Source organism: Rosa chinensis, chromosome 3, assembly GCF_002994745.2.
Source record: "Rosa chinensis cultivar Old Blush chromosome 3, RchiOBHm-V2, whole genome shotgun sequence".
Taxonomy (NCBI): Eukaryota; Viridiplantae; Streptophyta; class Magnoliopsida; order Rosales; family Rosaceae; genus Rosa; species Rosa chinensis.
The window spans coordinates 20,631,272-20,656,807 of NC_037090.1; the positions used below are offsets into that span (position 1 = coordinate 20,631,272).

At 37.2% G+C, this 25,536-nt stretch overlaps 2 protein-coding genes and 1 long non-coding RNA gene across 3 annotated transcripts; 2 read left to right on the top strand and 1 right to left on the bottom strand.

Annotated features, from left to right (window-relative positions):
• Nucleotides 1-2,934: 2,934 nt before the first annotated feature.
• On the bottom strand, nt 2,935-4,217 carry LOC112193612 (probable F-box protein At2g36090). Its single transcript, XM_024333817.2, has one exon. It carries the CDS (start codon nt 4,123-4,125, stop codon nt 3,088-3,090), a length of 1,038 nt encoding a protein of 345 aa, XP_024189585.1. The 5' UTR covers nt 4,126-4,217; the 3' UTR covers nt 2,935-3,087.
• A 595-nt stretch (nt 4,218-4,812) lies between these two features.
• Nucleotides 4,813-5,632, top strand: LOC121052070. Its single transcript, XR_005807904.1, has 2 exons — nt 4,813-5,082; nt 5,311-5,632. It is a non-coding gene; the product is annotated as an uncharacterized LOC121052070 (long non-coding RNA).
• A 16,537-nt stretch (nt 5,633-22,169) lies between these two features.
• Nucleotides 22,170-23,871, top strand: LOC121052283. The gene is made up of 5 exons (XM_040516992.1): nt 22,170-22,174; nt 22,331-22,490; nt 23,174-23,266; nt 23,365-23,469; nt 23,560-23,871. Exons 1-5 carry the CDS (start codon nt 22,170-22,172, stop codon nt 23,827-23,829), a joined length of 633 nt encoding a protein of 210 aa, XP_040372926.1. The 3' UTR covers nt 23,830-23,871.
• The last annotated feature ends 1,665 nt before the right edge of the window (nt 23,872-25,536 follow it).

Here is a 25,536-nt window from a genome sequence, read left to right on the forward strand (position 1 = left end):
AAAGACATGACTATGGAGAATTTTCTGTGGATGGAGGATTCCAATTTACATGTGAAGGTAATTTTGATCATACCACCCAAGATGAAGACCACGGAGTGAGAACAGCTGGCCATGGTGCTCAAGAGAAGACCCGATATGGGAGGAGGACAAGAGATGCAACTGATGATCAAAGTACCCCATCTGATGTTTCTTCAATTGCCTTAAGTTTTGACTCAATCAGTTTAAGCACAGAGCGCAGTGGGATCTCAAATGAATCTCATGAAGGCAACAATCAATTTGGTTATGATGCTTATGGATATAATCAATATGGAGAAGTATATGATCAGTCATCTAATTGGGTTCATCCTTATTATCCCCTTATAGGAGAAACAGTCGGCAGCTCTAAAGAGATCTATAACTATCATGTTCATCACTACAATTCGCACTATATGGGTCATATGTCTTGGTCTGATTATTGCATTTTCGTAGACCAGCGAGCGGCTTTTCAACCGCCTAGAGTCTCTTTTTGGATGTAGATGAAGTTGACATTCATATGTATTTATATGTAGTTCTAAATTTCTAATAAATTTACTTTTTTCAAAAACGACATTTTCTTACCCTGTATCCCCGATATATCCCCGATATTTCCGACATCACCCTTTTTCAAAGTACCGATATATACAACGATACCGATATTTAAAACCTTGGTCTTAACTCAACTAACACTTTAAACATCAATTTACACACAATTTTTATTTTAAATATATTTTTATTTGTCAAATCACGTTTTACCATAATTGCTGGATGATAGGTACTGCGTACAAGGTTTTAAATATCTGCGATATTTCCTATATCTCCCCGATATCTCCTTTTTTCGACGGACCGATATATCTAGGGGGTAAATATCTTATCTTTTACCGTTTCTGTGAAATTTCTCCGACATCGTCAAATATCCCCGATATATTAGATATTTACGATATATCCCTGATAAAGTGAAGAAATATCTGTAAAATTTGAGCTAAAAAAAAAACTCAGTAATTCTCTAAATGAAAATCTGTGTGAAGAGAGATCTCCTAAAGACAAATCTGAGTGCGGAGAAATCCCCTCAAGGTGAATCTAGGTAGAGGTGGCAAACGTGCTAGCCCGGCCAGACCCATTTTAAGTGGGCCTAGTCATGTTTTGTGCCGTGCTTGGGCCGGCCCATTTATTATCGTGCTGGGCTCATGCCGACCCATTTACTTAAACATTAAGCCCGGTCTGGCCCATGGTTCGAGCCCATATCGTGTCGGCTCGTGCTCGTGCCTACCCACTATAAAGCACGATTTTAAAATCTTAATTTGAATAAATAAAAAATTATTTTATTTAACTATTTAGAAAATTCAAATAAATTAAGTTCTACAATGTTTTTCTCAATCTTAGCTTTTTAAGATTAGTTTTCTAATAATTTTTTATATTCCACTACAAGAAATGAAGAAAGAAAAAAAATAACTCAAAATATATTGCTTTTAGTATATTATTGTGAGATTAATCTTTATTAATATAATGAAGATTTAGTATCATATTATTCTTTCCTTCATTCTATAGTTGTATTATTATGATATTAGTCTTTATTCATAAACATATATTTAATATTTAGAAAAAATACTTTATGTCAAAACAAGGATATAATGTTTTTTTTCACTATTTTGACAACATAAAAGAAATAACATTGGTAGAATTGTCATGAGATTTTAAATAAGGAGGTCTAATATTCAAATCTCATCATTGTAATTTTTTAATATTTTTAAAAACAAAATGAAATTTTGTGTTTCAAATGGCCGGCCCAAATATGTCTTGTTCGGGCCTTGTCGGGCCCATTACGGGCTCGGGCCAGGCCAAATGGCCAATATTCCTAGGCCCAACCCGGTCCGTTATTCTAACGTGCTCGGATCATGCCGGGCCACTAACGGGCTTGGGCGGTGCCAGGCCGCATTTAAGCGTGCAGTGCTCGTGCTTAGCGGCCCGTTTGCCACCTCTAAATCTAGGTGAGTAGAAAATCCCCTCAAAGCGAATCTAGGTGAGGAAAAAAAATCCCCTCAAGGCGAATCTAGGTGAGGAGAAATACCCTCAAGGCGATTTTGGGTGAGAAGTAATTCTCTAAAAGTCTAAATGCAAATCTGTGTGAGGAGAGATTTTGTACTGTGTAGTCTGTAACTATGTCTGTAACTCTGTAGGTAGTTTGTAACTCTGTAATTGAATAATAGAAAGAAGATACAGCCATAAAGGTTCAATTATTTAAATGAGGCCAAATGACATTGCAGAAGAAAGTCAAGGAACCATATATGGATGACATGATGAGAAGAGAGTGCAGAGTACGGAGTATTAAATTTTGGCTATGCATCTTGAAATTTTTTGGCTTTTCAAGAGCCTAGAGTCTCTTTTTGGATGTAGATGAAGTTAACATTCATATGTATTTATATATAGTTCTAAATTTCTAAAAAATTGACTTTTTTCAAAAACGACATTTTGTTATCCTGTATCCCTGATATTTCTGATGTCTCCCTTTTTCAAAATACCGATACGTATGAAGATACCGATATTTAAAACCTTGACTGCGTATAATACCCAAGTCGTTTGCCCTTTTATGATTCCTACATCCTAACATGCTTTGCTTCGTACCCAAGTCGTTTGCCCTTTTATCGTTCCTACTTCCTACTTCATAAAGTGACATATACACTTGCAAAAATGATAAGGTATGCTTTTCTCTGTTTTTTTTTTTTTGGTCTTTTTTTTTTTTTTTTGGTCATAATAAGATATATAAACTGTTCAGACATTAGTTGGTTTCAGCAATCGGTCATCAGTTAATTAATTTTTGCAAAATGATGTAATCGCCGTACATTTATTAATCATATCGAATGGGCGAATTCAAGTATTGATTATACGTATGATATAAATAGTAATATTTCATGTCAAACATTTTCTAAACGAATCACAATGCATGGCTGAACTCATTTTATCTATCTAGGAGGAATTAGTACAGTTATATAGAGCTAATTGAGTAGTTTGTTTGTATATATACTGTGTTTAACCACAACAGAAGAAGAATAAGAAAAAATAAGTGTCACGCTATCATCTGCACAAAATAAATAACCAAAAAAGGAAAAACCCCAATACGCCAAAAGTGACACACAAAGTGTCTAATGTCCCTTCTGTCCTCTTCTTCTTCTCCTTCCTTTCCCTCTTCCTCTCCAAGTAGTCTCCGTATCTCCTCCTTCCCTCCTCCCCTCTCCTCCCATTCCTCCCCTTTCTGCCCTCCAACCCCCTCTGCAAAATTACCAAACCGTCCTTCCCGTTCAAATGCATTCCGTCCATGTCCTCCACCTGCAGGCTCACCTCCCTCACCTGCAACTCTCCTCCCTCCGACCCAGCGCCGCACGTCACCACGATCCCGCACTGCACGAACTCCGACGCCGTCCCTCTCTGGCCGGGAAGAATCGACGCGAACCGCGCGTGCACCTCACCGCTCAGCCAGTGCCGCTGCACCGAAACCGCCGTGTGGCTCGAGAGGTTCATAGCGCGCCGTCCCACGGGGTCGATCAGAATCCAGCTCAGCCTCAGTTCCTCCCCCAGATAGCGACACGTGTCGGCCTCCTGCCCCACCGGGTACTTCACCGGCGTCGGAACCACGTCCTTGGGGTCCAGCAGGTCAATCCGGAACGGCGAGCACGTGAACCATCCGCTCACAGTCTCCGTCTCCACCACCTTGCTGAAGATGAGCTTGTCACCGTGGTAGATATCGACGGCGGAGATTAGCTCAGTCGGACTGTCGTGATGATCGGCGGCAGCGGCTGCGGAGTCTAAGTTGGCGAGAAGCGGGAAGGAGTCGGAGAAGAAAGAGAAGGCGCCGTCGGGGAAGGTGGAGATGACTTGGCGGAGACGTGGCGTTGTGGTGGAGGGCCACGTGGAGTGGCAGATGTTGGCCCAGATGCGGTGGTCGGAGGCGAGGGAGTGGAGCTGGAAGGAGGTGCAGGCGGCGGAGGCGAGAGTGGGGCCGTCGAGGCGGGTGAGGATGTGAGTTTGAATTATGTCGGGATGGACGGCGGAGATCGAAGCGGAGGAGTCTTCATCGACGGTGGTTGACGGAGGTTGGTGGGAGAAGCGAGCCATCGGACGGTGAGACCAGGTTTGCAAATTAGTTGGGAGCAGAGGAAGGTACGAAGTCTAGTTTCAAGTGAGTCGAGGTTCGTATTCTAGGGTTTATATAGCGGTGTGGAAATGAGGGGAGCACTTAAAGTCAAGACACTAGCTAGGTTAAATTATTGACCTTCTAATTTCCAATTAATAACGAGATTGCCACTCACTTCTTCGACGTATTTCATGTTTGACTGCTCCGCCGTTGCCATTACTCATTTTGCACTGGTTTTGACTTGCAAGGTTGCACTGGAAATTGGTAGCAATTAAAAACCCAGAAAGCTAACGATCAGACCAGTGCCTATTGGCTAGAAACGTGTTTGTTAATTATCCCGTCATGTTAACAACTTTTCCTTTTCCTTGTAACCTTGTTCCCTCTTTTATGCTTTAGTTAATTACCGTACTAGGCTGGGCATAATTTCAAGGGTCCTTGACTAAAAGCACTAAAATTGGCCAAAATTATCACACTTACCCCAACAACAAATTTTTATTCTCACTTATCCTATTAAAGCAAAATGACAGTTATGCCCTTCACTTAATTAATTAATTATATCTGCCTCTCTCTCTCTCTCTCTCTCTCTCTCTCTCTCTCTCTCTCTCTCTCTCTCTCTCTCTCTCTCTCTCTCTCTCTCTCTCTCTCTCTCTCTCTCTCTCTCTCTCTCTCTCTCATCCCTCTCCGATCTGAACTCTCTCTCTCATCCCTCTCCGATCTGCTCAGTGTGTCTCCTCTTCGAGCGACGGTGACGAGGACAACGCCGACGAGGTCCGAACCCTAACGTCGACGACCTTGACCTCTTCGTCTTAATCCTCCGATCTCCGCCCCGCATTCAACGTCTAAGATGCTGACCTTCGCGCCTTCTACTCTGGATTTCTCTAGCTCCGGCGCCGACTTTAAGCTCCAGCGAGTCCGGTAACAATGACATTAGTGCGTCGGTAGGTTCCTTGGTTTAGGTCCGCCACCGATACGGGTAGCCTGATCTAGTTTGCTACTTTTCTTAGGTGAAATCCACTTTATGATTGTATTTTCTGGTGATCTGTTATTGTTAACTGTTCCTTGCTTGTTAGATTTGAGCAATTTGAGTCGAATTGCATGCAGCGGTGCTCTGTTATAAGGGTTAATGTGAATCATATTTCTGCGTATTAAAGTTTGGTTTTGCTTAGTTGTTATGATGCAGACAAATTCATATGGGTGTCCAGATGCAAGCAATTCTGGCAGCTTTAGGTGGCAATTCCATTAATGCGTAGGTCCACCAGATAGATGGGCATCTAAATTGGGAGAGGAGGTTAATTGTGTTCATATGTCAGGAGAATAAGAACTTGTTTCCAAAGTTTGTTGAAATTTTAATATTTTCTGGTGCAGCTATACCTAGGTAGCTTGTCAGATCATGGTATACAACATGCCCATACTCCATTGGCCGATACAAGAAGAAAAGAAAGCATGATTGAAATGAGTAGTGAACTAATGATTTGTTATGTAGCTCAATGTTTATGCTTTAGTCTCTTTACATATATTTTTCTCATATTTTTCTCTTCCATCGGTGCCTGGAGGTTTATTGCCTCTCTATTGGGGCAATAGACGTCTATTGGAGGAAAATAGACGTTTTTAATTGGTGTAATCTCCTCTTCTTCTTCTTTTTTAATCAAAGATTTATATTTCTAAATTTAGAAAAATTAGTTCCCATTCTAGCAACTGAAAGTTCTATTGGGGGGCCAATAGACATCTATTGGGGGGCAATAGACATTTTGAATTGATGTAATATTCTCATTTTTTTTCTTTAATCAAAGTTTTATTTGTCTAAATCTAGAAAGATTAGTTCATATTCTGGCGACTGAAAGTCCTATTGGGGGTCAATAGACGTCTATTGGGGGGCAATACATGGCTGATAGTCGTCTATTGGGGGTTAATAGACGTCTATTGGGGGGCAATAGACCAAAAGTTCTATTGGGGGCCAATAAACGTCTATTGGGAGGCAATACATGGTTGATAGACATCTATTGGGGAGGAATAGATCTTTATTGATGGGCAATAGATGTCTATTGGGGTAATAAACATTTCCGGTGAGGTTTTCTAAAAGATCCGATGGGCGGCCGCCGGTGACCAGAATCCGGCGAAAGTTGGCCTGAATCCAACGGCCGGTGACGGTGACGGGCTCCGGCGAAGTCTCCTATGATTTCTCCCTCTCTCTCTCTCTCTAAGTAAATAAGGGGTGAGGGGTAAAATGGTATTAAAAAAAAAATAAAAACAAAAAAAAATCTTAATGGGGTATTAGGGAAGACTCTCTTAGAGTGTATTGGATAAGAGGGAATTAAAAATACACAAAGGGGTTAGTGGGAAAAAAAATCCCTAGAAATGGGGTAAATGAACAAAAACCCTAATTTCAATACTTGTTACTCCTTAAACTTTTACCTGAAAAACAGTTTGGTCCATCGCCTTTTAAATTAAACTGAATAGTCCTTATTCTTTCTAATTCTCACATAACAAGTCCACAACAGGTCCAAAATGACTATTATACCCCTCACTTCCTTTTTTATAGGGTTAATTACATATAAGTGCATATTTGAATGTTTTTTCAGCCATAAGGCCACAAACTAGTTTTTTCCCTCATAAGGTCACTACATTAAAAAGGGTGTTATATTTTGGATATTAAAAACTAACATATTTACATAAATGCCACTAGAGTAAAAAGTCAACAATCATTCTCTTTCTCCTCTCCGACGAGGCATACGGTCAACTTCGGCTGGTCTCTGGCGAACTCCGATGGGTTTCCGGCCAACTTCCGGCGACCACAAAAGCTACTATCACTAGCACCAAAAGCTACTATAGCTAGCAACAAAACCTACTCTAATGAAATTTCCGGCGACCTCTTGCGAGGTCACAAAAGCTACTATCACTAGCAACAAAAGCTATTGTCACTAGCAATAAAATCTACTCTGATGAAATTTCTGGCAACCTCCGGCGAGGTCACAAAAGCTACTGTTACCAACAACAAAAGCTACTGTCACCAGCAACAAAAGCTACTGTCATCAGCAACAAAAGCTACGCTCCCCAAAACCATAAGCTACTATCCCCACCAAAAAAAAGCTACTATCACTAACACCAAAAGCTACTCTCTCTCCAGTAATAAACGCTACTGTCAACAACACCAGAAAACTACTCTCACCATCATCAAAAGTTACTATCAACAACGCCAACAGTAATAACCAAGCAAAACAAAAGCTACTCTAAGAGACTAAAAAAGTTATTCTCAAAGACTAATAAAGATATGGAAATGTAAAGAATACAACCAAAACAAAAATGCTACTGCAATTGAAAAATGAAAACATATTCAATGCTACAAAAAGTATGTAGAATTCAACAATGATATAACCATGTAAAAGCTACTTCCATAGTTGTGGAAGTCTATTACAATAGTTGTATAAAACTGCTGTTAATGTTGTAATAGTCATTTTTCAAATGACCACCATTGATATTTCTTGTTGTCAAGCTCTACCACATTAGCTAACCATAGACATTATTTTGCCACCTTCAGCATCAGACTTCATTTCAACATTTCTTGGTTGGCTAAATGATCTCTTGGTCAATGGAGGCTTCAGTACTCAAATTCACATGATTTTCGGAATCTACTACTGCAAACGCAAAGGAAAGAATTCTGCAAGAAGATACAACAAAATATTAGTATTTGAAATGCAGACTGAAAACAGCAGTGTGCCACCACACTACAAAGTGGCACTCTTTATCAACCATATAATCAAAAACAAGCAATCTAAAATTCTACTAACATAGATACAGAAAGCTACTATGACACATGTACAAAATTACTGAACCAGTAATAACAAGCTACTGACATAGATATTGATTGCACAAAACCAACTGATTATCCATGTTGATAGTGTAATACAAATCCCAAACAAGAAATGCTAGAGATATGAAATCATAACAAACAAAAAAATTAAATTTCATTTCGAATCATGCTTTTTTAATTTGATAAGCTACTAACAAAAGAGCACTTGAAATCAATCAAAATGAAAACAAAAAAGTTACTAACACAAGATTGAAAAGATACTAACATAGAGATAGAAAGCTACTATCACTGTGTTAAAAAGCCACTAAAACAGTTATAGAAAGCTAATGACTTGAAATCAATAAAAATGAAAACAAAAAAGTTATTGACATCAGATTGAAAAGATACTAACATAGAAATAGAAAGTTACTATCACTGTATTGAAAAGTCACTAGTTATAGAAAGCTATTGACTTGAAATCAATTAAAATGAAAACAGAAGCTACTGACAATATCTTAAAAAGAGACTAACATAGACATAGAAACACTGCAGAATATAGTATAGAAGAATCGCCTTCAAAGACAATAATCAAGCAGATGAATGGATTGGAGTAGAGTGTCACACCCATTTGTTGCAACATTTTTGGACCATATATTATCTAGATTTCAATAACAAAAATTAAAGGAGAGCTGTCCTTAGAGAAAAGAAAAGAAAAGGAAAACGTAATAAGAAGAAGACATGTTTAGATCACCTTCACGCTGCTTCCGCTCTAATCTCGCCTTTTCTTGTTGCATCTTCAGTAGATCACTTCTATTACCCTGCATATGAGGAAACAATATTCAGCGAATCAATGGTATAAGAGCAAACAGTATCCTAAGCAGTTAATCAAAAATGTTGCAAACCAATGCATCCAACAGAACTTGCATGATCTTTTATCAAAAGAGAAGGTTACTTGATCAAGTAGACTTTTCTATTGAGCTTTCAAAATAGTACCCGTAAAGTACTCTTCAGCATTGCAGCACGGACAACCTTTTTTGGTGATAGTGGAACATTAAAAATAGGAGTGCTCCATTCTAGACAAAATTGACGACAATGAATTAATAATATGTAAAATGCCAAGTTGAAGGGTTAAAGGAAACAAGACTCAATCCAGGCATTGCTAAGGAAACTGACCTTCTCCAAAAGCAACATCTGTGACTGGGGTTGTAAGCTTAGATCTGGGACATATGGTTTCCTCATCCAACGCCAACGCCAACCAAACCAAAACCCAATCATATCAGACATTTAGAGTTACTCCAACTCAACAAAATAATGCAAATATATAATGTGATCTTCGAGACCAGCTTGAAATACCTCAACCACATAACCTAATCTACTCTAAGTTCAATTGTCCAAAATACAATGAAACCTTTCCATCACTAATTGCTATAATTGAAACTCCAAAGTTTACCGGAGGAGTGATCCGATACTCTGCCTCAATAGAAACTTGAATGCCCAATCCCGCTGCAATTTTGGCAACACAAATTTTACAAAATTTACAAATTAGAAACCCTAAATCAACGCTAATTTCAATCAATTTAGAATAAACAAAAGAAGATTCAACTTACAGGAAAGGGACGGTGACGTCCACCGCCGTGAGACGGAGGAGCGACCAACATTTGATCGTGTTGACTTGGAGTACAATGACGACAACGGCTGCAAAGGTCCGTACATCGGCTGTGATGATGAGGACAGGTGGTAGGGCGAGATCTTTGCGCCATAGGATGAGGTTTTCCAGTAGTCGTAATCCATTACTCGGAAATCGAAGATGAAATCACTAAGACGAAGGATAGGGTTTTCGATTTCGCCGCGAACAGGCTTTGCTTGCCATCGCCGGGGCCTTGCCACGGCCACTGGAGGATAAGAGGAGAGGTCGGGCTCAGGCTCCGGTTTCAGCGCGAGTCACCAAGGCATCGGCTCCTGAATCGCCGACGAGAGAGAAAGAGAGAAGACAAAGAGAGATCTGTAAGACTGTAATGATGCAATTGGTTTTGTCAGTTGAAAGGGTAAAATTGTCAGAGACGAAATAATTTGAACATCTAAGTGGCCTTGTGTGTACAAAAAAGGTTAGGTGGCCTTATAGTTAATTAAAGTTTTAAAATGACACTTATGAGTAATTTTCTATTTTTTATATTATTTTTCTTTTCTTTTTTTACTTTCTCTCTCTCTCTCTCTCTCTCTCTCTCTCTCTCTCTCTCTCTCTCTCTCTCTCTCTCTCTCTCTCTCTCTCTCTCTCTCTCTCCAAGCTGCTCCTGAAGTTGGCTCCACCCCAACCTCCCCAACTCGACTGGCAACCCAGGATTGAAGATCGGGAAAGAAAAAAAAAGGGTCTATGTAGGAAAGTGCGGCTTCCGGCCGCCACTCAAAACACCACCACCACCACCAAATGAAAGACAGGTCGATGGTGGCTTAAGCCCAAGTAGGATAGATGCATGGCATAGATCCCAGCCTCCACAAGCTCACCTCAAATCTTCGACGCCTCTGATCTCCTATTTTCTTCGACTTCAGGTCATCGCCTTGCCACTGCCACCATCACTCGACCCAGCAAACATCAGCCATCCTACCTTTGAAGTCTCACTAGCCACCGATGCTAGACGATGCCGCACGCGCTTCCATTGACGGTAGAATCCTTTCGTCTCATGTTCTTGAATTCTGGACTTAGAGGAAACAATGAGATTCTGTTGGAAAAGGGGAAGCTATGGTTGTGTTCTCTGTTGAGCTCCGATCCAAGGCCGAGAGTGGCTCTGGCAAGAGAGAAAGTTGAGAGAGTTTTAGGGATTTTGTTTTCAGGAAGGGGGGGGGAAGAGAGAGAGAGAGAGAGAGAGAGAGAGAGAATATAAAAAAGGGGAGAAAAATTATTTTAAAAAAGAGAAAAAAAATAAAAATAAAAATAAAAAGAGGAAGTAAGGGGTATAATAGTCACTTTAGGTCATTTTTGATCTATTGTGTGAGAATTAGAGAGAATAAGGACTAAATTGTTTAATTTAAAAGGTGAGGGACTGAACTGTTTTCTAGAGCAAAGTACATGGAGTAACAAGTATTTAATCCTTCATATAATTTCAACTTCATGTACAGCTTCTTAAAAAAAAAACACACATGATAAATGCTGAATTATCAAAAAGAAGATTCTCAAGTAAGATGTCACGAGTATGAAAACTATGTGCAAATTTGTGTATGATGTGCCCTACTCTCAAGTATAGGAGGTCAAGTTTTAGTAAAAGGAAAGTGAGAGTATCGTACCCAAGGGATTGAGTAACTCTACCCTAACTAGATCACCATGAAAAGAAACCTAGAAAAACACATGTGAGTCTATCTTTTTACAAATTAATAGTCTCGGCCCTTTGGAAGCCAAAATTATCAATAATAATATTTACAATGGTAAAATTGTGAATCGGATTGGTTGATTTTAATTATTTATAAAGTAAACTAAGTTGCACAAAAATAAACTAAGCTAATAAATTGATCAATGAGATAAATAGGTTGTAAGGCATCACACCTAACCTCCTTTGTGCCAAATCTAAGTAACCAAATTTAACATGCTCATGCCAAGATGGAATCCCCCTCGGTTCTCTTGATTATCGTGTAACCAAGAAACAATTATACTAGAGAATGTATTTAAGCTACACCTTGATTATCGGACATAACTCGCCTACAAACTTTTTAGTTTCTACTTATTCCTTGAGTATCGGACACAAGTAGACCTACGTAAATGCAAGCTAAGATCCCTTGATTATCAGACACCTAAGCCACATCCACATGATAAGCCTAATTGTAAGGACCCAAGCAACCTTATTTGATTATCACAAGATTACCATTTCTACATTTGCAACATGCTAATTAGTTTACTAAGTTTGTCAGCCTAGCATACTTCCATGAAATTGTCAACACATACCAACCTTAGGTGACAAATCTAAGATGCATAAATGATGAACAATTAAACTAGCAAAGTAGAAATTCATGGCATGATCTATATTAAATTTAACTAAATAATTTGTACACAAATTTGGCTAGGGCTAAACCCTAGACCCAAATTTATTCTACTCACAACTCATGGAAATATACATAAAAGCCTTAAAAGAGTAATACATCATAAAAACAAAGAGAAGATGATGAGAAGTATTTCAATACCAAACCGAGATGAATCAATCCCCCCATAAGCTTTCTATATGCAAACTAAGAAGATGTGATGCTTCAAAGTATAGTATTTTCGGTTTCCTCAAACCCAAAACACTATACAAATCTACAAACACAAAGAGAAGATGAAGAACAAAGCTTTATGAATCTATCCACAAGTGTGATTGATCAAAAGGTATAGAATCTCCGGTTTTGATTGTCAACCAAAGATGCTATACCTCTCTCTCTACACAAAAGCTAAACAAAATTACCTAAACTACCTAAAAGATGAAGAACTAAGAAGAATGGAGAGGAAGAAGATGAAATGGATGAAGGAAAACATCAAAAACGTCCAAAGTGAGGGGAGGGCTATATAAAGCCAAAAGTGATTAATGGAGGGTGGAGATCAAAAGAAATGAAGGGATAGATGTGGTTAACAAATGTGTAAGCACAAAATATGAATCTAGTCTTTAACTCCACATGGAAATGACCTAGAAAGCCCATAGATATTTTGGTGAAGGGGAAAAAATAAGGGTAGAAGGGTCATTGTGTAAGGGAACAAGGTAATAAATGGGAGACAAATGTGTAAGGTGTAAAAACAGGACTACTTGTCAACTTTTAAATTTTGAATTTCAAAATAACTATGACCTAAAGTTTTTCCACCTAAAGTCTCTAACCCTAGGAAGCTCTTCCTTGTCCTCCACACATGTTCTCGGCTGGCCAACTTGGCCAACAATGTCGGGAATTTGGCGTTGACCACCATTGACTTCTTTTTCGTTCGTTTGCGCACTTTATTTCTTCACTTAGATCTCCGCCAAGACTACTGAATTGGCCTTTGACTTATTCATATAAAATGTTTCTCCATGAGTGTAGATTATCCTGGTAAAATTTCAAAACTTAGTTCACCATGGTTTGGGAGAAAATGCTGCCGGAATCCCTACAGGTCCGGTTTTACAGTTTTCATCTTTTAGTCTGAAACTTGGAGCAATCATATGAAAGCCTTCCACTCCGAACTAGCTCTTGAACTCTTCATATGAAATGATTCTTAGGATGTCTAGAATGTATCTGAAAATTTTCAACTCATTTGGAGTTCATTTGGTCAGTCTTCCACTTCTCCTTCCTTACTTAGCTCGGATTCTCCTAGACGGAGAAGGAAAATGTGATAAGATTCACTTTTTAGTGCATTTCCAAGTTTCTTCATCATTTCCTAGCATGGTAAGGAAAACATAATAAGTATGTATAAATAAACACAAATGTTAAGCAAAAGTGCAAGATTAGGAGAATAATTACTAGGTAATTATGGTCCTAACAGGATGACACACACACTACCTTTGTTAATTCTGAGTTAGTTGTTAAAAACCATCTTGAAGCAAAACACGGTAAATGTTTTATTTCTTAATAGTTAACACCGGCTCCTGCGAAGTTTCAAGCATTTCTTACAAATATCTTAGTTTGAAACTAATTCTGCTACAAACATATTTTTGTACGAGATCGAACATCGATATCAAAGATTTTTTTCTTATTATTATAAATAACAAATAAGTAAAGAATTAGAAGATATTAGATTCTTTTTAGAAATCAATAACAAAGATTATTTACTCTCACATTCGAAATTATAGTCTAATGCTTCATTTTGAGTTTTTATTTTCAAAAACAAAATTATGTTTTAGGGAATTAGAAATTGAGAGAGAATGATTTGTACTTTCATTGATAATATGGACCTCTTTATATAGAGGATTACAAGTAGAGAATCTGAGTCTTATAAGGAAACTAAATCGTACAATGATTGAAATATCTCAATAGATATCCGAAACACTAATCCTATTACAACTCTAAGAAGTAATTAGAATTTGGGCCAAACACACAAATTAGGTGTCCTTAAACAAATGATTCATTTTTATTGAAGTTATTCAATTATATAATGGACCAAAAAATATATGCGAATCAGATCATTGAATTAGAGATTGATTAAGTTTTTGATAATCTTTCTGATTTTCTCCGTATATTGATCTTCTTTATTGTTTGATTTAGTTAATTCGACCCATTTAAAATCCAAGCACGATTGCATAGTGAATTTGCAATGGCTGGGCAATCCAAAAATCAATCACTTATTCCTATATTCAATATGTGTTCAAGTCTGATATTTCCTTATTAAAGGATGTTAGAGCTCTCATCTCTCTCTCTCTCTCTCTCTCTCTCTCTCTCTTCTAGTTCATGCCGCCGCCTAGGGTTTGGCCTAGGCTCAGCCTTGATTTCTCGACAGATCGGTCACGATTTTTTTTCTGAGAGGCGGCGCTGTCCGTGCTTTGGCACGCAGGCGCTTTGGCTTCCTGTTTTCATTGGCGTCTTTTTCTTCTGGAGGAGGATGGCTATTGGGTTGGTGATACGACGCTGAGCGGTACGGTTTTGTGGCGACAACCTTCGGGCGTGCGTTTGCCTGAAATCTGGCCCTGGTCTAGGCATGGGCGATTTGATGATCCAGACTTCTTTCGTCTAGTGGATGCGGACCCAAGGAGGGACAAGCCTAGGTATTGTTCAAAGGTGGTCGGTGCTGCTTGGGATGATGGACGGATCATGATGGCGTTGTGGCTAGTAGTTGTTACTTCCAGGCAGGTGGTCGATAGTGGTGCAGGTGCCATGGTTGACTGCGGGGAAGTTAAAGGCATAGGCGTCGGGGTTGGTTTCCTATATGATTGAGCTTGGGTCAAAGCTCGTTGCTGATGGGTAGGGGTTCTCCCTAATCTAGCTAGGTTCTTTTGTTTTTCAAGAATATTGTAGGGTGCATTGTCTTTGGATTGCAACCCTACTCGTCTGGTTACTTTATCAGTGCTTATTCCTATAGCGCTCTTAGTCTAGGCAGTGATTCAATATTGACGTAGCCGTACTGGGTGGATAATTGTGTAATGTTGCTTACTGTTTCATTATAATGGATTGACGCTAGGGTTGTCAATTCCGACACGACCAGATAACACGACTCGAAACCCGCACGAAATAAAGCGGGTTGAACCCGCACGATTAAAAAAAGGGTCGGCGGTGGGTCAACCCGCCATGACCCATTTAATAAATGGGTCGGCCCCAACACGAAGTGAACCCGTATAACCCAATTGTGCTATGTTTCTTCTTGAAATTTTGGACGTTCAGAGTATTTTATCATAGGATTAGAAAATTTGAAATATTTCGCTTTTTAATTCTTGGATTTAATTATTTATGAATTATATATAATTATTTATATTCTTCGTCTTGTGGAGTTTTTAGTGAATTTAATCAATTTATGCATTTTTTTAGTTAAATGGGTCACACTGTTAACGCTTAAATGAGTCATTTTGTCTAACAAGACACGACCTATTTATTAAATGGGTTAAGCGGGTTGGAAACGGGTAACCCGTTTAATAAATGGATTGGGTTTGAGTTTAAACTTTTGACACGATTATTAAATGGGTTGGGTTTTGGGTTTATATTTTGCGATACGACAACTACCTTAACCCCAGTGGCGGAACTATTAAGGGGCCAGAGGTGGCCCTGGCCCCCCCAAACTTTTGAATTGCAAACGTGGGAACATGTAATTGGTATGTGAATCAGACAAGAATCATGGAATTGCCCCCCTCCTTCTCTGGATTGTGTAGAAAAAGTATAAAAAATAATAATTTTTAACACTTGTGTGGTACAATATCTATAACCTATTAATAAATTTTTTGAAAAACTAAAAAGAAGACATAAATAGATGCTATGAAAGAATACATTGGTACGTAGCTCAAAAATTACTATTAAAGCTTTCTTTATAAATGTTAAATATGTTTTGCATTAAATTGTCTTCTAATAAAAAAAAATTTAAAAATTTGTTAAACATATTTCACAATTTTTCGGCCCCCCCAAATACAACCTTCTAGTTCCGCCACTGCTTAACCCGACACAAACCCAACCCAACACGACCCATTAACAGCCTTAATTGACGCCCTCCCTCTAACAAAAAAAAGTCTAACATTTCCTTTTTAGTTAGCTTTCTTTGCACCAAGAAAATAGAAGAAATATCTTTTCATTTCACAACGTCACGCTACTAAAAATGTTTAGGGTAGTTTTCAACGGCTAATGAAAGTCCAAGCAGTGAGATGGTCATGACGTACTTAGATTATTTTAAATTAAAAGGATCAGCACCAACCGGGGTTATCTTATACGATTGCGACTAATATCATAAAAATAACAACGTCGTAGTCATATTCCATCTTTCAATTCGAAAATGAGAGGTTCACGATGTATGATCAATTTTAAATAATTAATCCCAGATTTTGATTGATATCTACACTTGATACTGCTCAATATATAATGCAATCAATAAGAGCAATATATAATTTTAATAGCTGGAGGTTAGGTTACATCGATCCCCGATCTCTATTCATCTTATAATGTTTTGTTTATGGTTTAATTTATGCTAACTAGTTAATGAACACGCTTTAGGGAATATTATAGTCGAATACTGTCAGTACTAGGTTCAAACTTCATTATCATATCCTCATTAAGTCCTTTTCTGCATATACCTAGCTAACATTACAAATGTATAGTTTGCTAAAGTGGACTTTTCGATCTATACCCATATTTCAATTCCTTATGAACATTAGTTGACTCACTTCTAAGTAGTAAGCATACAAGTGCAGTAGACATTATGACGTACACCTCACAATTTGTCAATTTAAGGCCACCCATAGTTGATTTTACCAGCTTTGGCTCATATCTTCACTTATTGAAAGGCATAAGCTCTATTTTAAAGGGATCTTTTCAAGCATTTGAGTGTATACTAATTACTTTTAATCGTTATACAAGTAGTCAAAGTCCCTCCCAAATTTATATATACGATTATTTTCCCGATCGAGAACGTTAAAGATCCTTATTACTTAAAAGTTATAATTAGCAAGAAATTTTTCTTCTTTTTTTTTAGAACCCTCCTTTGTTGCTTCCAAGCAAAAGATAGTCAACCGGTCAACTTAGCAGGATCTCACAATTCGCACCAGCCCAAAAAAAAAACAAACCAATCCTTTTTCATAATCATGATCTAGGAGTAGCTAATATAAAATCATATACAATCTTCACCAGCCAAAAGAAAGAGAAAGTATGCAAATTTTTCTTAATCTTAGATCTGGTATCTCACTTGTAAATTTGATCAGAGTACATGGAAGATAAATGCGTATTCGGCAAGGAAGATTAATCAGTGAAGGCAAGGTACAGAACATGCACGATTTCCACATATATATTATTAAGAAAATGGAGAAGAACACGCATGGAAGATATGCTTCATCAATCAAAGATTAATTGCATTACTTTTTTCTATTACAATATGTTATTTGATATTAAACTGCTTGATGTGCTATTTTGCATGAAATAAACAAAAATATATTGGGCCAATTACATATAAGGCCATTTTTGAATGTTCCCAACTATTTTTTCTCCTCTTAAGGCCACTAGATGGGGTTTTCCGCCATCCAGCTGATTCTCTTGCTTGGGCAGAATTAGACAAAATTGACTATGATTTTGGCTCAGAGGGTTGAAATGTTCGTTTGGGTCTAGCTAGTGATGGATTCAACCATTTTGGTATGATGAGCTTGTCCCATAGTACCTGGCCTGTTATAGTTACTGTTTACAATCTCCCTCCTTGGTTATGCATGAAAAGACCGTACATGATGTTATCTCTGCTTATACCAGGCCCTAAAAGTCCTGGAGTTGACATAGATGTGTACCTGCAACCGTTGGTAGACGAATTGAAAGAGTTATGGACATAAAGAATTCCTACATATGACGCATATAAGAAAGAGATTTTTCATATGAGAGCTGCATTATTGTGGTCTATAAATGATTTTCCTGCATATGCCATGTTGTCTGGATATAGCATTAAGGGGTCAAAAGCTTGCCCAACTTGTGGTGAGGAGAATGATTATTTGAGGTTGCATCATGGAAAGAAATAAATCTACATGGGGCATCGAAAGTGGCTTCCAAATGACCATATTTTTCGTACATGGCGCAGCAACTTCAATGGATCAACTGAATATCGTAGACCACCCAAACCAATGACGGGGTTAGATTGCTTGGAGGCAACTAATACATTGACGTTCCAACTTGGAAAGGGAAAGGAAAAATGGTCCACTCGTAAAAGAAAACGAGTTCAAAATAAGGATAACACAGAGTACACAGGGCCGTGGAGGAAGCAAAGTGTTTTCTTTCAACTGCCTTATTAGAAGAACTTATTACTGCGTCATAATTTAGATGTCATGCATGTTGACAAAAATGTTATAGATAGTGTCATTGGGACTTTATTAGGAATTGATGGGAAAAACAAAGACAGCTTAAAGGCCCGCCTTGACATGGTACTAATGGGTATTAAGCATTCACTACATCCTCAGCCACGTGGTGGCCGAACATGGTTGCCTCCAGCAAAATACACCTTATCCAATGATGAGAAGACATTAATATGCAAAATATTTGAATCGGTTCGGGTTTGTGATGGATTTTCATCAAATATTCGTAGATGTGTAAGAATCGCTGAAAGAAAATTAGTTGGTCTTAAAAATCATGATTGTCACATAATCATGCAATATCTACTTCCAGTGGCTATTTGTCATGCTCTACAACCAGACATAGCTAAGGTGTTATTGGAGCTCAGTGCATTTTTCAGGCAATTATGCACTAAAGTTGGTACAGTAGACCATTTTCGTGATTTGTCTAATCGGATTGTTGAAACACTTTGCAAATTAGAGATGTTAATGCCACCATCTTTTTTTGACATCATGGTACACCTTCTGATACACTTGGCAGATGAAGCAGCAATTGCAAGGCCTGTACAATTTCGATGGATGTACCCAATTGAAAGGTATGTTTGATATTTTATTTAAATAAATTAATTAACCGTTTATCTATTATTATTGTAATTTTTTTTTCTTTTAATAATTGTCGTTGTTGTCTACTTACATGATTGTTTTCATTCGTTTGTACAAGTAGTTATATAAGAGGAAAATGAATTAAACAATGACTCCTAATCTTATACAAGGAAAAACTCCTTCTCCTTTTATATAACTAATTTATATATAAAATAATTAAACAATGACTACGTACACCATAAAAGGCTGCGTTGCAAACTGATCTATTCATCCTTTTAATATTGTCTGTGCTTGTTTATCAAAGAAAATCATTTCGTGATTACATCATTAATTATATTTTTGAAGATTTTTTTTTTTTAGACTATCTTTAAAGTTATATTCATTATATGGTATAGTTAACCACGACTCATGTTGATATTATCAATGGAAATTTTTTGAGCCAGGTACCTACATGACTTAAAAAAATATGTACGCAATCGGAGTCAGCCTGAGGGAAGCATTGCAGAGGGTTACATAATTGAGGAATGTCTATTATTTTGTACTATGTATTTGTCAGATGGGGTCGAGTCAAAGAGAATGAGGATTGGTCGTAATGCTGATGACCTGGATATTGTTCCTCGTGTAGGCTAGGGTTACCGTTATTTTTTAAAAGGGGACGGTCAATAGAATCTGGACATGAGTTTAGACTCCCTGATGCTGAATGGATACGTCTGCACACACACGTGTTGATCAATTGCCCTCAGATCAAGCAACATCTACAGTAAGTCATTTATCATTCTTGTGATGATGTCACTAATAAATTTCTTTCATATATCACTAATCGACGACGTATGTTTGAAATTGTTAGGGATCATGTAGCAAAGACTCAACGAACTAGGCATAGACGTACATCTTTGATGGAGGCTGAAAAACAAGAGAACGAGTCATTTTGGAAATATTTTCAAGACTTGGTAGGATTTTGTCCAATTAATTTATCTCTTTTTATCACTTTTTTCATGTCTGACATATAAAGCATCATATGTCAATGGTACAGATAGAGGAAAAAGTACAACGAAAAGAAGATGTCGATCCAAACATTCGAGCTTTAACTATAGGACCAAGTAAAGATGCAAGACGATTTAACAAGTACATCACGAATGATTTTCGCTTTTTTGTAAAATCTATTGACGCAAAATCAAAGACTCAAAACTGTGGTATTTTTGTTAAAGCTGAGGTCAGTAGCTATGCTAGAGCAGGAGATCGCAGACCAAGGGATGGTGTAAAAGACTACTATGGTGTACTGACAGACATTATTGAGCTAGACTACCACCATGGTCGAAAAGTCTTATTATTTGATTGTGATTGGGCAGATAATAGAGTCCGCAATAGAGCTGTTAAAATGGATGAATATGGCTTCATTTTGGTAAACTTTGATCATCTACTTACTAAGCCAGACACTCATTCTTGCTTCACAAGCCGTGCAATTTTTCTATATTCAAGACCCAACTCAACCGGCTTGGCACACGGTGATTCGAACCCGACCCAGAGATTTGTTTGATATGGGCATAGACATAGAACCTGAGCCGTATGACGCCCAAAATTTGGTTAATAGCGATGAAGAAATAACAAGAACAGATGTTGATGGTGTTTTAGTGGATGGGGTGATCCAATATTTTCGAAATAATTGTTTTATTTTATATTCATAAATTTTTTGTTTTTCGTTTTGTATTAGCTGAACCACACATTAATATTTTGTTTATTTTCTTTTGGTTATAATATTTTGTTTAATTTCTTACGGTGGCCTAGTTTTTTGCTTATATTAGTTTGTTAATTGTCATCCTCCTATACTATGATTCTATCCAATAAATTTTATTCTCAATAAAAAATAAATAAAAAAAATAAAAATAAAACTCTTTACGGTGGCTTTAGTTTTTTATTTTATTTTATTTAATCATCCAATGACTTTATATAATCATATCAATTCCAGATTGAATTATCCATGGTATCGATCAGCATGTGAACTGGAGTAGTCCTTATCAACTTCTGTTTCTTCAATTTCCCGCTTGTACGCCCAAAATGAAAAAAAGAAAAAAACAAGAACACGAAGGAGAGTGGGAACACAAGGAATATAGGCGGGACAATTGGCGCCTGATAAGAGCCCTAATCCCTCAAACCTCGGTAATCGATTAGATTAAAAGGGCATTCTGCTCTTCACTGACCAAGGAAGCAGAGGGAAGTAGAGGTTTGGCTACTGCTCTTCTCTTAAACCCCAATTTGTTCATGTTCCCTCTCATGCACTTGTCTTCCTTTTTTGACTGATTTTGGGTATGTCTTGCGCTTAATCGCTTATGATCGATCTTTGTTTATTTTGTAGGGTTTGCGGAATCGACAGTGCTGGGTTTTTAGGAAGCGGGTTCATGTGCTTTTAGGTAGTATTTTTTACTTGCATGTGCCATTTTTGGTCTTATCGTGCTTGGGAATAACGTCTTTGGGTTCTCTACATGTGGGTTGTTCTTGTTTGGTTTTTTCTTCTTGCTATTCGTAGTATTTATGGGTTTTTATGAAAATGCATGTGCTTGTTTTGTATGAGATAGTTTTCTTTGTTGTTTGAGACTATTTTTTGGGGTTATGTTCTTGTACTGAGATTTTCAATTCCAATTTGAGACTTAGAAATCTTGGTAGGAGTTAAAGTGTTCTTAAGCAATTTATTATGTTGTCTTTCCAGGCATCAAAAAGACAAAATCACCTACTTAGCAGGTATGAACCTTGCTTTTATCTTTGTACACTTGGTATTTTTTCATGTCATAGCTTTGAAAGCATCTTTTAATACAAATAAGTTGTACAATATAAGGAGTTAATTAGCGTGTTTGAGAGGGAGAAGTCTGTAACTTATGATTAAATAGCATGCTTGATTTCAACATATCAAATTGTTCAGTTTATTGTTTAGTAGTTTATGTACTCTGATAATATCTAAATTCGAATGAATTAGTGCCAAAGCAATATGCTTTGTTCTAGCTAGAAGTAATTTATGGTTCGATTCTGATTTGTTCAATTCTTTAACGTCTTGCAGCTGAACTATATTACTATTTTCATGGTATATGGAATGCAAAGTTAGTATTTAAATAATAGTCATTACATGCTCCCAATAGCCACGCAAGCTTCAACCTTAATAAATAATCAGATGTGTTTAGGCCTGTACCCCCTTTTTTTTTGAATGGCTGTAGCTGATTTTGGATTTAGAACCTAAATGAGGTTGGATTATGTTTCTGCTATGACATAAATAGCAAGGTTTTGCGTCCCCATTACTCTCACTCCGTCGTCCCATCACTCTCAGATTTGATGATTTGGGGTTCTGTTCTTGATAGGAATTATAGTGTTCTTAATCAATTTATTCTCATGTCTTTTCAGTTCATTCCGTGATATTTATTCTAATGCAAGATTAAATGTCAGGATGAGTTACTTTATTGATAGTGGAAGTGACCATGAAGAAAACACTGGGTATGACGACAAAAATATTGGGTATGACGATAGTGAGACACAAGATATCGGCGGTATGTTTCAACAGCAAGTAATGTCTCCTAGCAATGACAATGGTTTATCAGAGACCACTACGATAACAAAGAGACAAAGAGGCCCAAACTAAAAAAATTGTTGTGGAACCGCTTTGGGCTTCCTAAGGGTCCACGGAAAAAGGTTGCAAGATTTTCCAGATATTTGGGCATTTTAGCAAAAGATTGTTCACTATTTCCAATTAGCGAACCTGATTTTCGCAAGTTCAACAAAAGTGACAACTATGAAAGGGCTTGGAATCGCATAAAGGTAAATATAAAATGTTTCAAATTTTCTCATTTCATTGCTCGCATGTGCATTATTATGTTTTAGTTCTCCTTATATTGTCATGATGTTTGAGAAATTATTGTTAACAATTTTTGAAGGAAACTCTTGACTTGACACACCCACGAGTTGCCTGTTTGGAAAGTAAAATCAGGGAAAAGGTCAGGAGCAAGTTGAATTAATGAACGCTGGAAGCATTGGAAGTCTGAGTTGAGTAAGAAATGGTATAAACCATTCAAGAATAGTCCCCTTAGGTTTCACAAACCTGACGATGATAGTGTTGATGAGGACCAATGGAAAGTGTTTGTTGCAAACAATGACAAGAAGAAGCATTAGGTAATGAAAATATTGCTTTTCTTATTACCTTATTTAATTGCTTTATTCCTACTTAATTATTTTCACTTATGGATCACACAGAGGATGGTGACCATCAACAAGGGGAACTGGTCTCAAAAGATAATGAATCAGTCAACAGGGACACGAACCTATGCTAGTTTGGCTCATGAATATGTAAGTTAGCCTATACTTTTACTTATTTTCCATTTTATTGACTAGAAATTTTGATGTGTTATCTTTATATAATATGTACCATCCTTTGAATTGCACAGGAACTTCTGCATGGTAAAGAGCCAAATAGATGGGAATTGTTCAAATTAACATACCGAAAGGTAGGAACTCAAGAGCCAATTGATGCAGCAAGTGCAAAAGCAATTGTAAGCGCTATACGAAATATTAATGTTTATTTAACAAATACGAGACTAGTGCGATTCTTGAATTTATAATATAATATTTACATTTTGTAGGAGAATTTTGAAGTGGCCGAACAAAAGAGGCTAAGCATGAATGTTGACATCACTGCTCCAGAAATCCGTAAAGAGATGTATGCTGAGGTTCTTGGTAAGGAGAAGGGAAATCGAGTAAGGGGTCTTGGAGCTGGGGTTACTTGGGATGAAGTTCCTGGAATTCATGTGGAAGAGCGAGGTGTTTCAAAGGAAGTGCAACTCTTGCGAGTGCGATTAGAATCACAAACCAAAGAGGCACAAGAGAGGCTGGGAAGCACGTCTGATGGATGAATTACAAAGGAAAATGGCCGAACAAACAAAAAAAATGGAAGAAATGTTTGAAGTAAGGTGTGTAGGCATGGCGGTCCAAAAAATGGGAGAGATGTTTAAACAATGTGGAATATCGGTGGATACACAAGAAGATATGGAGCAAACAATGTCTCAATTTGCTCAGAACACTTCTCAAAGGCCGTCAAATATGATTTTTTCCCCAAATGATGATGTTTACCGCCCCACATTGCCATCTGAATGTTCTGATATGCAGACGGATTGAAGACATTGCTTGAAGAGTTGAAGATGGTGGTCGCTCATTCAACTCTATCGAAATTAGTTTGATATTACAATAAAGATTTTCATATTAGTATTTCCATTTTCTAGTCATTTGAGATTTCGGACTCATTTTATTTCTTGTCTTTTGTTAGTTTAAAGTTTAAACTTTGTAGATTTTATTATAAATATATTTTCTTTAGAATATTAATGGTTATGCCTCATTGTTATTATTATTATTTTAATTCAGTGAAAATTAAATTATTTGGATATAATTTATTTATATTAAAAATACTGATTTTCATAATATTTTTTTAAATATAAAATTTAAACGATACCGATGTCGTAGTGTATCCATTGCTTAATACACATGGATAATTATCCGTAATTATGGATAAATTAATATTATACAAAAATATAATATTAAATAAAGTATAACTTATTTTGTATACGTATAAAAGTATTTATGTATTTTGGTAAATACGAAAATAGAAATAAAAGAAAATGAGGAGAGAGAAAGAAAATAAAAAAAAGTCTTAAGCGTGGCTTTTGGTTAGTGGAACGTGCGATAGAGAATACTCTTTTTCATTCCGTGGCTGCACAGTACCCAATGAGTTTTTGATACCCTTATTTGTATCATTTGAAGCAAAAGATACAGAAAAAAAAAATCTGTATTCTATGAGCCTTTTGCTAGTAGTGAATTTTGGATATAAAAACCAACATATTTATGTAAATGCCACTAGAATAAAAAGTCAACAATCATTCTCTCTCTCCTCTCCTACAAGGTCTCCGACCAACTTCTGGCGAACTCCGGTGACAACAAAAGTTACTGTTACCAGCAACAAAAGCTACTCTAGTTAGATTTCCGGCAATCTCCGAGAAGGTAACAAAAGGTATCGTCACTAGCAACAAAAGCTACTCTGGTGAGATTTCCGGTGACCTCCGGCGAGGTCACGAAAGCTACTGCCACAAGCAACCAAAGCAACTGTCACCAACAACCCTAAAAGTAAAAGTTACTGTCACCAGCAACAAAAGTTACTCTGGTGAGATTTCCGGCGACCTCCGGCAAGGTCACAAAAGCTACTGTCACAAGCAACCAAAGCTACTGTCACCAACAAAAGCTACGCTCCCTAACACTTAAAGCTACTATCCCCACCAACAAAACCTAAACTACTCCTAGAGACTAAGAAAGCTATTTTCAGAGACTAACAAAGTTATGAAAAATGTAAAGGATACATCCAAAATAAAAATGCTACTGCGGTCGAGAAAATAAAACATAAAAGTATGCAAGGTTCAATAATATGTAAAGGATACAGCCAAAATAAAAATGCTACTGCGGTCGAGAAAATAAAACATAAAAGTATGCAAGGTTCAATAATGATATAACTATGTAAAAAGTTATTTCCATAGTACTAAAAAATCACTATCATAGTTGTGAAAATCTATTACAAT

Bases quoted from the DNA above. Each gene is read 5' to 3' on its own strand.
- LOC112193612 (XM_024333817.2), bottom strand. From the start codon at position 4,125: ATGGCTCGCTTCTCCCACCAACCTCCGTCAACCACCGTCGATGAAGAC.
- LOC121052283 (XM_040516992.1), top strand. The intron at 22,491-23,173 runs GTAATGTCTCCT...TGGATCACACAG, and splicing joins GCGGTATGTTTCAACAGCAA to AGGATGGTGACCATCAACAA. The intron at 23,267-23,364 runs GTAAGTTAGCCT...TGAATTGCACAG, and splicing joins CTAGTTTGGCTCATGAATAT to GAACTTCTGCATGGTAAAGA.